General features: G+C 52.1%; 1 protein-coding gene and 1 pseudogene across 2 annotated transcripts in view; both read left to right on the top strand.

Moving 5' to 3' along the window:
* Nucleotides 1-763: 763 nt before the first annotated feature.
* LOC144130061 (uncharacterized) overlaps nt 764-12,876 on the top strand; it is a 263,082-nt gene continuing 250,969 nt past the window's right edge. For both annotated transcript variants that reach the window (XM_077664085.1, XM_077664084.1), the window contains exon 1: nt 764-960. In XM_077664085.1, the coding sequence (XP_077520211.1) occupies nt 865-960 (96 nt within the window). In that variant the 5' untranslated portion in view covers nt 764-864. The remainder of the gene's footprint in view (nt 961-12,876) is intronic.
* LOC144127637 (uncharacterized) lies at nt 3,268-3,936 on the top strand (annotated as a pseudogene).

Raw genomic sequence — 12,876 nt, forward strand, 5'->3', positions numbered from 1 at the left:
GTTTTGCCTACCATGCGAAAGTCGCTCCTGACATCAGCGCCACCGCATCTTCGTGACGTCGCGGGGTAAAGGAGGCCTATAGAGCTTGTATACTAAAGAGGCTCTACCAAATCGAAATAATGTATCGACAAAATTGAGGCCGCTGCATGCTACTTCACATATCGTCGTGCAGTCTTCGTCTCTATCAACCAAAATGAATAAAAGGTGTGTATACCTAATGTCTCGCATTGCTAAACATACAGTGACCACAACAAGCTTAGCCAGGGAAACGCACCTTTCGCTACGTATATCCTGTCATAGCCGAGCTAAGCCACTGGCAATTTTTTTCTGCGACACGGGGCCCTTAACGCTGTCGCATTAAAAATATTGCATTGATATTTATTGGCCACTGAATATAATCTGTGGACGAGTTACAAAAACTTTGTGGATGAGGCCGTTTGAATGACATTTTCTCAATCCTTAATGCCTTGACGACGTTGTTAAGCGCCTTAAAATATATTATTGCATCGACAAGGATGACAACCAGGAAATTTTTGTCTCGTTGTTAGACATATTCGATAAAAATTGCGGCAGGCTTCATCTGACGAAGGCAGTATTCTTCCAATGAATGAGAAATTCAGACTGCTCGACCATCCACCTGGTGCTCCCTAGTTGCTACGCGTATACAGTAACCTTTGTCTGCCCCATCACTTTATTGCACTCGTGAGCGGCGAGTCAACGAATGGAAGCTTCTAGAAGGATCCAATTCAGCTGCGTAGCCTTTCCTACGTGCGAGCGGCAGTGTTTGCTCGTAGCGTCCGGAGGACAGGCCTGCAATTGTCGGCGGATCGCAATCAGCGCCAGAGGAAAACCACCCGAGAAGCCATGGCCGAAACAACGGTGCACACGCGTTTCCCACCCGACATTCTGTCGCTACGCCAAAAAGCTATGGGAAACAACGGCATACACACCTTGTACCCGGTGAGTACGGCGTCGAAACCGTCTTCGTGCCTTTTTACACGGCGTAATTGGCGCGCTTATTTCACGAGAACAATTCAGGGCGCGTTTGACCGGTACCCCGCGCGAACTGAGCAAAACGTCACTGAAGGCATCTTGTCCTGTTTGAGGAGAGTTGAGAAATATCTTCGCTTCGCAGTTTGAGAACGAAAATTACCACCGTCATTCAGCGTGAAAGCTCCTTACGTGATATGACGAGCATAATTCGCACACACACACATCGTGCTCTGCACCGAATGGAATTGGAAAAGTACGAAAGAGGTGAGTGGTCCGCGAGAGTTATAAGATAACCTATAGCTAATCGCAAAGAAATTTGAAACTGATGTCACTGCAAGAGAATTAAAATCAGAGATGATGTAGCCTGACATTGGATGGCGATGAAGGACACAAAATTTTGTATGCGCTTCGCCCGAGTCCAAATGAATACAGAATTAGCGAATTAACGACAGGAAAAAATCGATAGTTGCAATCTGTAGTGCGCACCCGTAATATCAGCAGGTTTCTGATGGCACCGCAGTTCTAGCCCAAGCTTATAAGCACATGCCAAATGAAACGCGACAACGCAACTGCTAAGGCGCCAGGGTTCCTCCGTGACCTACACTTATCCGATATTCCGCGTTCACTCGTGCGCCTTATGCAGTTCGCGATGTTATGGTTTGCGCACGAGGATTCCTTTCGAACACAGCCAGTTTAAACTGCTGGAATGCGTGCGAAAAACGGTACTTCTAGCCGCTTTTATTTTTTGTTGCCTCGTTAATCTCACATTTAGAACTTGAAATGATGCTGTGCCCGGCGCCTGAGGTGCGAACCTGAAGCAGAATGCCGAACCACGTTCTAAAAAATTAGAGAAGGATTCATGAATGCGAAATCAAATGAAGAGCGTGAGCTAAGTTGTTTTCTTCTATAGTTTTAAAACATTCGAATACCAACGTGTACATAATGAAACGACAATTCGTTTGACACCACTCGCGTCCCTCTGTCACCACTGGTTCGCCCACCACGGCCCTTCGAAGGTCGCCCCTCCCCTCCCCTTACGGCTTCCAGGAGCAAAGGTCTTCGGCACGAATCCCTCAAACGCCACCTCGAACTCGACTAACAACTGTTCGCGCCGAATCGTGCCGATTCGTTTGCAAGCAGTCGAACCCCCTGCGCTAGAACAGGTTGGCCGCAATTAATTTTGTCACCAATGGCGACCCCAAGTGGCACCAAGTGGCACCCGCTCAGACGGTACATATATACAGCGGAACGCCAGCATAGGGGGTAAACCAGCCGACGTGCCGGCCCGACGACTACGCGAGTACGGTGACGTGATGTGGGGTGACATTTTGCACGATGCTGCAGGAATTTGGTCACATGACCGGCGGCCATCTTGAAATCTCGGACGGACAAGAAACGTTAGAATGCGAGTAGTAAGAGCTAATGCTCTTTAAAAAAAAGGCAGTTATCACTGGCATGTACAACTTCACTGACAACAGAGTGTGCCGCCCTATCCAAATTGGTTAACTCTGATTTGCCATCAGCGCTTTATTGACCCCTTCAGGTTTTACTTGCTTCTGGTGCATCCACCTTGTTGGCACGAGCAAATGAATCTTTCCGCCTGCGTTCATGAATCTCCGCTGGCGGGACACAAAATGTAGGGTCGTGACCTGTCCCTGCTTGGGCTGCATGCTCTACTCGCTCCGTCCACATGATTCGTTTCGAAGTCGGCGGCACATAGAAACGCAACTTGACTTTTTCGACCTTAGCCATAAAGCGAGCTGTTTTGTAGTGCACCAACACTCCGATTCCGGTTTCTACATAGCTTCTAAACAAGTAACTGAAGGAGCTCAGCGCAAAATGCACGGCAGCAGGGAAAAGAAAGTGTAATATGCTCGCTCTCGCATGCTCCCGGTGCCGAACGCTGCTCGTCACGTCACCATGTCGAATGGTGCGGTCGTATTGAAAAACAGAAAAATAAACCGTCAGTTTGCTTTGGTAAACTAGGTGCCCTTGCACAATATATATTGTGACGCTCACGAAGAGGCGATGCCTAGTCTATTTGATCGGCATCGCTGGGTGTAGAGAGAAAGAGGAGAACGAGGTGGTTGGTGGCGTCTCGTACTAGGTGATTGGACCACATCTGGTTTGTCAGTCGCCCGTTGTGGTTTGAGTAAACCCCGGACGTAACATCTTGGTGGAGGTGCGGGGTATACTGGTTCCCCGAAGACGGATCCCCTGCTTCACCGTCGCTCGAGTCGTCGCATTGCTGGTCTACGGCCTTCTGTGCCCATGATGTCCCTGGACGGCGACGCTCCGAGGTCTGTGCCCAGCAGTTCGTGGCAGCATTACCGGGAGCCACGGTCCTTCGCGGGCTCAACCAGCGACGACGTGGATGAATGGCTCACCCACTACCTACGCGTGAGTCGCTACAATAAGTGGAACTCCTCCGCTCGACTTGCCAATGTCGTGTTTTCCCTAACGAACACGGCCCTAACGTGGTATGAAAACCACGAGGATTCTCTCACGATGTGGGACTGCTTTGTAGAGGAGCTGAAGAAGTGCTTCGGCGACTCAGTCGAGAAGAAGAAGCGTGTTGAGCAAATGGTTGCTCAAAGGGCTCAGCTTCCCGGTGAGACATCTACGAAGTACATATAGCAAATCGTCAAGTTATGCAAGGTCGTCTCTTCGAACATGACAGAAGAGGACAAAGTTGGCCATTTACTTAAAGGATTCGCCGAAGATGTCTATAATTTTCTTATTGGCAAAGAAACTCTTGAGTCCATGTCCGACGTAATCCAGCACTGCCGCACGTTTGAGACATCGAAAATGCGTCGCATCACACCTAAATTTGGCCTATTGGCCGGGGTGACGACGGTGGCAGCTGTAGACACATCATCGTCATGTAATCTGGCTTCCACAATCCGCCAGATCGTCCGCGAAGAGTTGACCAGGTCGCTGTAACTCACACGGGATTCCCCAGCTCTCCCTCTTGTGTATCCCATGCGCCCTCCTCCACCAGCCGCCGTTAACGCAGCGGACTTTGAGGAGCACCTGGTACCCCGAGGGCTGCAGCGAAGCAACATAGCGCGATCGGCCCCGGAACACCGGTCCCCGATTTTACCATCCTACGCCGGCCACATACGACGAGAACTTTCGGCCCGGTCCTTCTTCCGGCCGGCAAGTAGTCTCATGACTATTTGCCGGCGCAGCCTGCTGCTGATTTTTCTCTTGTGTGCTACCGCTGTGGGCAACCCGGTCACATCTCGCGATTTTGTCCCCGTCGACGACAGCGACAGCCCTCCAGTTACGGTTCCTCTACCTATCCTCCGCGGCTGAATTACCAACCCGCTTCAGCCCGGTACCCATCCCACACGCCTGATTCCGGCATCCCATGGTCTGCACAAATGATAAATAGTTCGCCGGCATCGCATAGAAGTGTGACACCACCTCCAGCTCTCCGCACTCGTCGATCTCTATCACCCCGACGCCGATCCTCCTCACCTCCGCCGGAAAACTAGTCGGCGCGACCGATGGGGGTGAGGTCGCTGGGCGTCTGCCGCTGGAAGAGATACCTCTGCCTGTAGTGATGTTACGAAACAAAGTGAATGTGCTAGTGGATGGAGTACCTGTGTTGGCTTTAGTGGATACTGGTGCTACTGTTACAGTTATGAGTGCTGCGTTTAATTGTCGCCTCGGACGTAAAGTCTTGTTTCGATGGGAAAAAAATGTCCAGTTTTGTAGTGTGAGTGGCGAACCGTAGCCTGCAGTTGGAGTGTGTAGTGCTAAGGTCTCTTTGAGTGGTGAAGTGTTCAGCACGGAAACGGCGGTGCTCGCCCGGTCGACGCACGATGTTATTCTTGGCCTCGACTTTTTGCAGCTGTGTGGCGCTAACGTCGACTGTCACACCGGTGAGCTCAACGTCGGCAAATGTTCCACCTCTGGCCTTGTAGAAGGCTCGTGCAGTGAAGAAAGTGTGTTTTGTGTTACTCTAGATACTGTCATGCCTCCTTCTTCGGCTGTATGCGTACCCGTTTCCTGCCCTGATACCCCTTTCGACGTGTTTGATGCGCCTGTGGAGCCTAACCACTTGAACTGCATGAAGAAGAACATCTTGGTTCCTCATGCCATGGTTTCTGTCACCAACGGAAGCACTGAACTCTGGACAGTGAATTGTTCGACAGAATCTGTAGTTCTGCCTGAAGGCCTCAAGCTTGAATCATGCAGCCACGACACGCCGGTATCCGTTGCCTTGGTTACCACCGTCTTGGGCGCTGCACCACCGGAGCTTTACGACGAGCCGCAGTTTCTTCGCATGATCGACAACTCGCTTTCCACGCATGAGCGCCGTGCTTTGTTGGCCATCCTCCGGCGACACTCCACTGTGTTCGATTTTTCACAGCCCGGCGGCTCATCTTCCATCCTCTCGTCTCGGACCCAGCACAGGGTTGACACTGGCGCCTCATATCCGATCCGACAAAAGCCCTACCGAGTGTCTCCGTCTGAACGCAAGGTGAATAATGAACAAGTGCAGGAGATATTAACAAAAGGTGTTATACAAGAGTCCTCGAGTGCTTGGGCTGCTCCAGTAATCCTTGTTCGAAAAAAAGATGTATCATGGCGTTTCTGCGTGGATTACCGTCGTCTAAATGCCGTCACCAGAAAAGACGTATACCCTCTCCCTCGAATCGTTGCTGCTATCGACTGCCTTTTTTCAGCGTCCTACTTTTCTTCTATTGACCTCCGGTCGGGGTATTGACAAATCCCTATGCATCTCGCGGATCAGGAGAAAACAGCGATTATTACACCTGACGGCCTTTATGGATTTAATGTAATGCCATTCGGTCTTTATAATGCGCCCGCCACTTTTGAGAGATTTATGGACACTGTGCTGCGTGGTTTGAAATGGGAGATATGCATGTGCTACTTTGACGATGTTATTATTTTCGGAAAGACGTTGAGTGAGCACAACAATCGTTTAGCTCTCGTCCTGGACTGCATGCGCAAAGCTGGTCTTGTGCTTAATTCTAAAAAGTGCCACTTTGGTGCGCGCCAAGCGTTAGTGCTTGGACACCTCGTTGACAAAGACGGCGTCAGACCTGATCCAGCCAAGACTGCAGCGGTTCAGTCCTTCAAGCCACCACAGTCTGCCAAAGAGCTGCGAAGTTTCTTGGACTTGTGCTCATACTTTCGCCCTTTCATCCATCGCTTTGCGGACATCGCATTCCCGCTGACAGGCCTGCTTCAGAAAGATGTGGCTTTCGAGTGGACCCCTGAGTGCGACTCCGCCTTCCGTCAACTGAAATTCCTTCTCACGTCCCACCCTGTACTTCTCCACTTCGATCCCTCCGCCCCCACAGAGATTCATACCGACGCTAGCGGGGTTGGACTCGGGGCTGTGCTCATCCAGCGCTGCGACACCAAAGAGCACGTTGTTGCGTATTCAAGTTGTTAACTCAGTAAGCCGGAGCGCAATTACACGGTCACCGAGCTGGAATGCCTCGCCGTCGTCTTCGCCACGCAGCGTTTACGTTCGTATCCCTACGGACGCCCGTTCACCATCGTCACCGACCATCATGCACTCTGCTGGCTCGTTAACCTTCGTGACCCATGTGGGCGCCTTGCACGGTGGGCTCTCCGGCTACAAGAGTTTGACTACACAGTTACCTACAAGAGTGGTCGCCGGCACGCTGACGCGGACTGTCTTTCGCGGTTGCCTCTTTCTGAGACAGAGTCTAACATCGATGATTTCGATCACTGCGTCGCGTCAGTCTCACCATGTTTTCCCGACCTCGCCACATTCCAAGCCGAGCAGCAGCGAGATTTGACCCTGCGGCCTCTTCTTGCGGAGGCTGAACACCCCTCCGGTGCAAACCACTTCTACTTGTGACATGGTCTGCTATGGAAGAAAAATTATTCTTCTACGGGTCAGCGCTTTCTTCTGGTAGTTCCGCAGAGCCTGTACACCTCCGTCTTGCAGGCCATGCACGACGACCCTACATCTGGACATCTTGAGTCGGCACGAATGCTCCACCGTGTCCAGGCCCTCTTATATTGGCCGAAAATGCGCGCCACGACTGAGCGGTACGTCGCCAGCTGCCCTCAGTGCCAACGATATAAGTGCCTTACTAGCGTTGCTGCTGGTCAGCTTCACCCGGTGACACCACCTTCCGCACCGTTCGAGCAAGTGGGCATAGACCTCCTTGGCCCATTCCCCAAATCCTATTATGGGAACCGATGGAGAGTGATTTGTGTTGATTACTTCACTCGATATTGTGAAACGGCCGCCCTACCCTCGTCTACGGCGTCTCATGTGTCCTCGTTTATGCTGCGCTCCATAGTTCTCCGCCATGGACCCCCAAAAGTTATCATCAGTGACCGTGGTCGGCAGTTCACCGCTGACGTTGTCGAACAGCTTGTCCGTTCTTGCGCATCGCATTTTCGCCATTCCTCGCCTTACCATCCCCAGACGAATGGGCTAACTGAGCGCACGAACCGAAAAATTACCAACATGCTCTCAATGTACGTTGATTCGAAACATAAAAACTGGGACAGCGTCCTGCCGTTCATTACCTACGCCTCGCGTCGTACCTTGTACCTCATTGTCGTACCTCATTGTACGCCTCGCGTCGCTTACCTTTGACGGTTGTGTGGAGAATGTAAGCCACGGCTGTCGCCACGCCGTTTCTACTTTTCCACTTAATTACATCTCGTGACAACTAGGCTGTAACAGGCGCGACACCCTCCGTTGTACTTCGCTACAATTTCCGCGAAAGCTGTTTTCACCGTCACCAGGACACCACCGATCTTCTCCAGGACGCATAACGGTTTTTCCCCAGTGATCCACATAGTGCTAGTCACTGTCACTGTAGTGCTAGTCACCCGCAAATCGTCACCTATCATCCCAACTTCGCCTTCCGTCTCCCATTTTCATCTCTGAAAGTCTGGAGAGGGATTTCCTTGTCTATACTGTGCCACCTGCCAACTGTTGCAGGTGTGGCTTCACAACGATCTTGATGCCTTTTCTCTAGAGACCCACCTAGTTCTAGTGCCAAAAAAGAAGATTTTTTTGCACTAGCGCTGCATTTTGCCACCCTTAAATCGTCGCCTTTCAACCTCTCTCCGTCTTCTTTCTCCCATTTTCATTATCTTCTCCTCTGAAATTGCAGATAGGCATTTCTCTCTGTCTTGCGACCTTCCAACCGTGGCAGGTGGAGACCTCACCACGACGCACATAGTGCTGGCGCACTCAACCTGTCATCTGTGGCAGGTGGCAGCTGAAAGCTTCATCTTCTTACAGGAATGCTTTTTCGCCTACCAGGCATGTAGTGCTAGCGCACAAAAACGCAGCCCGAACTCCCTAGCGTGATGAATCGGCAGCCTGCCACCAACCGCTTGCCCCTCTCCCAGTAGCTCGTGTTCCTCCTCCCACTCGTTCTCATCCTCGCACTCCTTTAGCGCGGCTACGCCAACATCGCCGGTATTCAAACGAACAGGCTGTCTACATTTGTCATAGCAGAATGGCAGAACTGTAGACCGCATGGCCACAGTAAGCCACCTGCCTTAGTCTCTTGTCGTTTTACGCGTTTGCTACTCCTCTGACAAGGAAGTTGAAAAAAAATGGCAGGGGCTTAGCTCCGCTATGCAAGGATATATGTAGCGAAAGAAAGAGTTAAACTCCCCGGTTGGCCTTGTTCACATATTCCACAACGTATGAAGCTCAGGCATAAACGTCCAGTATGACCTGGAGGTCCATGTTTGATTTCAGCACCGAGGCTATCCATGGATTGAAGGGGTCGCGTCACTCTTACGCCTATTCTCTAGACTGGCACTTTGTTCTTTGGTTTCTTGAGCCCGCCGCTGAAGTCTCTTGTTCGCATTCCATCGTTCATCAGAGCCGTCTTCAGTGAAGCAGGACTCAGGTCTCTCCTCCGGCTGCTGTCGCTGCTGCTAGCGGTGGAGACACCGGACGTTGAACGTCCCTGTCTCGAAGCGGCATATTCACGGCGGCGTTTAGCCAGTCGTTCGGCGCGCTGTTTGTCTGTTTCCTGGGCGATTCGTTTCCTCTTCATCTCGTTCCGCTTTCGATTCTAGGCCTCCTCCAGTTTATCAGAATCGTCGCCTCGACTGTGGTTGCGGCGCACGCCAGCTCTCCTTTTCAATCCTGTGACATCACGCATGCGACGCAGCTGTCGAAGCGAGCGGAGGCGAGTGCAACGACGAGGAACGCGGTGTCACATCCTACCAAACGGCGGCGAGCGGCGCGGTGTGACGTCATGCCAGATGGCGGGTTCCGCGGCGACGCGCGCGTTGCGACGTCACGTGCCTTGATGGAGTACTGCCACGGCGAAATCGCGAATTTGCGGCCAATAAAGGTTTTGCTTGAAAATAGATAGAGGGAGCGCAGACCAGGAGAGGTTTTCGGCTTAAAGACCATACAACATAAACAAAAATGAGCTAAACCCTGAGTAAAAAAAATATTTTAAAGGAAGAACAAGCATTTAAAACAATTACGGAGGACACTTTGTCGAGACTGAAGTGTGAAACGGCGGATGCCTGACACCATTGCCAATGGCGATTCGTTGCGTCGGTAACACCACAGAGGCACACAACTCGTACACTGTTGTGTGAATGTTTGTTGCCCGGAGATGCAGCGAGTCGCTTCAAACGCATTGCCTCTCTTGCGTTGGCCTGTCGCGCCCCTGGACTCTGTGGTTTCAGACACGCCTCGCCGCCCTGATGCATGTGACGTATACACTCAGCCTCTCTTGAGCGCCGCTGGCGTTCAGCGGCTGTCGCACGTCGCGTGTTGGGAGACACTGGTTTGGCGAGAGGGGGCATCCTTCCCACACGATATGGGACACAGCCTGGGCCAGAGGGCGCTGCGATGGATGGATGGATAAGGCTGAACCCTTTAAATCGGGCGGTAGCTCAAGCCACCTAACGATGACGCCAGTGAACCGAGCCCTCTCCGAGCGGTTTCTCTTAGTTGATCGGGCAGGACGACGACCTTCGCCACTGACGTGTTTGCGTCTGCGTCGCCTGCACGCGAAGGGAACTTGCTTTACGCGCGAGCGCTCGTTCGTTCTGGCTCGCGCTTCGGCGCCGTTGTGAGACGAGCTTGCTTCGCGCACGCTATGCTCTCTCTCCGCTCGTGCATGGACGCCGTTGTGAGAGAAGAGCGCGCCCGATCGTGGGTTGTCCTCGCGCTTTGAGAGTTGCAAAAATTTTGTGCGCGCTCCCGTGCTTTAGAGAGGGAGAGAGCAGCTCGTGTGCGCGGCTTCAAGCAAGTAGTCCAAAAGGGAGCTGTTTTCGTCACGCCCTAGTTCTGTGCCCAGAGCGCATTAGCACGTGGTATACGAAGCGAAAACTGAAATTAGAACCTACCTTCGAATCAAACTGCGGCACGAAGGCGTTTCGCGTTTTTTCTTCTTCGTGTCTTAAAATTGTGATAGCTCAGCTCGATCTGCTTGCTTCCGCCGTGCGCGCTGGTGACACGTTTCTGCTACCTTTTTTCTTTTCACTTTCCGCGTTGTTTCAATGGCTTTGGCGCTAGGTTGCTCACCCCAGTGTCACAGGTCGAATCGCGTCGTGTATAGATTTGTGCAAAATACGAAAGCGCATTTTGCGATGTCTATGCGCACTAATGAATCCCATTCTGTTGAGGTTTCAGATCTTTAACATGGGCGCGCGCCTGATACGACCAATATGGTAACGCGTTGCCGTTCCTACCGATGTAGCGCTTGCCTAGCCGCTTCTGCCATATGGTAGTAGTTACCGCAGATGGCGTATTTACCATACAGATTTTTAAAAATAACATCTCTTATGCCGGAGCCTTTAAAAATGGCTTTGCGCACAATCTACGCACAGCATTTCGACGTTAAACTCACAAGCCACTGGCATGACTCAGTTTTGATGCGCATCGACGGGGACCGTACGTAAGAATACTGCGCGGCCGCCCGAGGTCTACAGTCCGTGGTCTGTAATCTGCAGAGCCACACTGCTACCACGTGTGTACGACAGAGACACAAGGTTAGTTCACTTGTGGAATCGGGTCTGCAATCTTCGCTTCGCAGTTGTACCATTAGTGTATCATTAGTACCACTTTTTAATCTACACTGCAGCTCCCGATACTGCACCGGTACTTTGCATTGAACGATGTCTGCCACCTGGGTAATTTATGTTGACAGCACGCGCGGCATTAAGCAAATGTGTCATTTCACGGAAGCCCACAAGTCAAGCAAGACGCTTCCCCGCCTTTAGGCAAGCACGGTGCCGCGTGCCACTTTGATCACTGCGTAAAAACTGCCCACTGATGGACATAAACGGCGCACTGTGCAGTCGTCAGGCTGTGCTCGCATCCGCCGCGCCCGCGAGGAGACGGGCGCAAGCAGCACGGCTAGTCAGAGCGCCATCGCGTCCGATCGACGCTTCAGAATTCCGCCGCTCCGGGAGGAGCACGGCGCTGTCGTCGCGCGGGAAACTAAGTTGGGGCCCCTATACCGCAAAGTAAACTACCGCCACCGCCGCCGCCACACCGCACCCAAGCAGACGGTCGCCACGCGCGTCTCGCGACAGTGACGCCAGGCCACACAGCGCCCAATCGGGAGGCCACTTCAAGCGCCTGACAACAGTGATATCAGAGCGCGCCGTCGAACGCACGGCCGCCATGCGTGCCGACGTGATGAGTCATCCCGGGCGGCGCCGCAACACCCCCCCCCCCCGACTCCCGCACTTCACGACAGTGACGTCACGCACGCGAGCCAATCAGGAGGCACACGACAGTGACGCCACGACACATAGGAGACCAATCAGGAAGCCGGAAACCTGTGACAGTTTCTGCCAACGGCAGATGACCTTGACAATGAGCCATTAAAGGCTTGCGCCTTAACAAGCAAAGCCAAAGACAAGTATAAAGTCCAAGTCCAAGAGGACAGGGAACCCGAGGCAATGTAAGTACCTGAAGGAAGGTGTCCGGGAGCTAGCAGCTGAGAACTGTAAAAGAGAAAAACATAACAGTGTGGTAATATAGCAGAAGGAGTACAAAAAATGCCTGCTGCTTAGCTCGGCTAAGCCTGGTTATGCAAGAGTAAGATTTGTTTATTTATTTATTTTATGAAAATACCTGCAGCTTCTGTAGTCGTTACTGCAGAGGGGAGGACACATAATAAACAGATCAATAGGCCAGAAAAAATAAAAAAACGCATGAAACAAACACACGCACAAAAATAATACAGGTCATGACTGGCGTGTACAAAATGAAGACCACTATACACACCGCTACCGATCAGATAACAGGGCGCGGAACAAAGCAGCACGCCGATAACGGCCCTGATCTGGTCGAATACCGGGGAAAATCGGCTCCAATAAAGGGCTATAATGGCACCTGACTGGGGCGCTACTCGACCCAATGTTTGAGCCGGTGCACCCCACTGCCTTTCCAATCAGAAGCCAGTAATGGCATACAAAGCTCTTGATTGGCTTCAATGGCATTCCTTGGCTATTCGATATTAGTCATCCAAGATTCCTCATTGGCGCATTTATCATAGGCAGCCGGGCCCGCAAGGGCACCTTGAGTCTCAAGGTGATGGTGCTTGGCACCACCACGGACCCTAGCTCCCATACTGAAGCTGTCATCCGCACCGTGGCCATAGGTTTTAAGGTGAAGGGTAGAAACCATGAACGGTGGCGGTCGGGGCCATGGTCAAGCCCCGGCCGACGGGCTCCCCATCTGTATACCAGGTGGGGGGCTCCGGGACCTTCTTGTGTCTATAAGGGTGAAGCACAAGTGACAGAATAGGAACCCTTAATCCATACATGCCGCATGGATTCTCAATTCCCCCCGCCCTCAAAAAAAAAAAAACGATCGGAACCGGAAACGGTACCGCACCGAAGGAATCGCAG

The sequence above is a fragment of the Amblyomma americanum genome, chromosome 4, assembly GCF_052857255.1.
Source record: "Amblyomma americanum isolate KBUSLIRL-KWMA chromosome 4, ASM5285725v1, whole genome shotgun sequence".
NCBI classification, from domain to species: domain Eukaryota; kingdom Metazoa; phylum Arthropoda; class Arachnida; order Ixodida; family Ixodidae; genus Amblyomma; species Amblyomma americanum.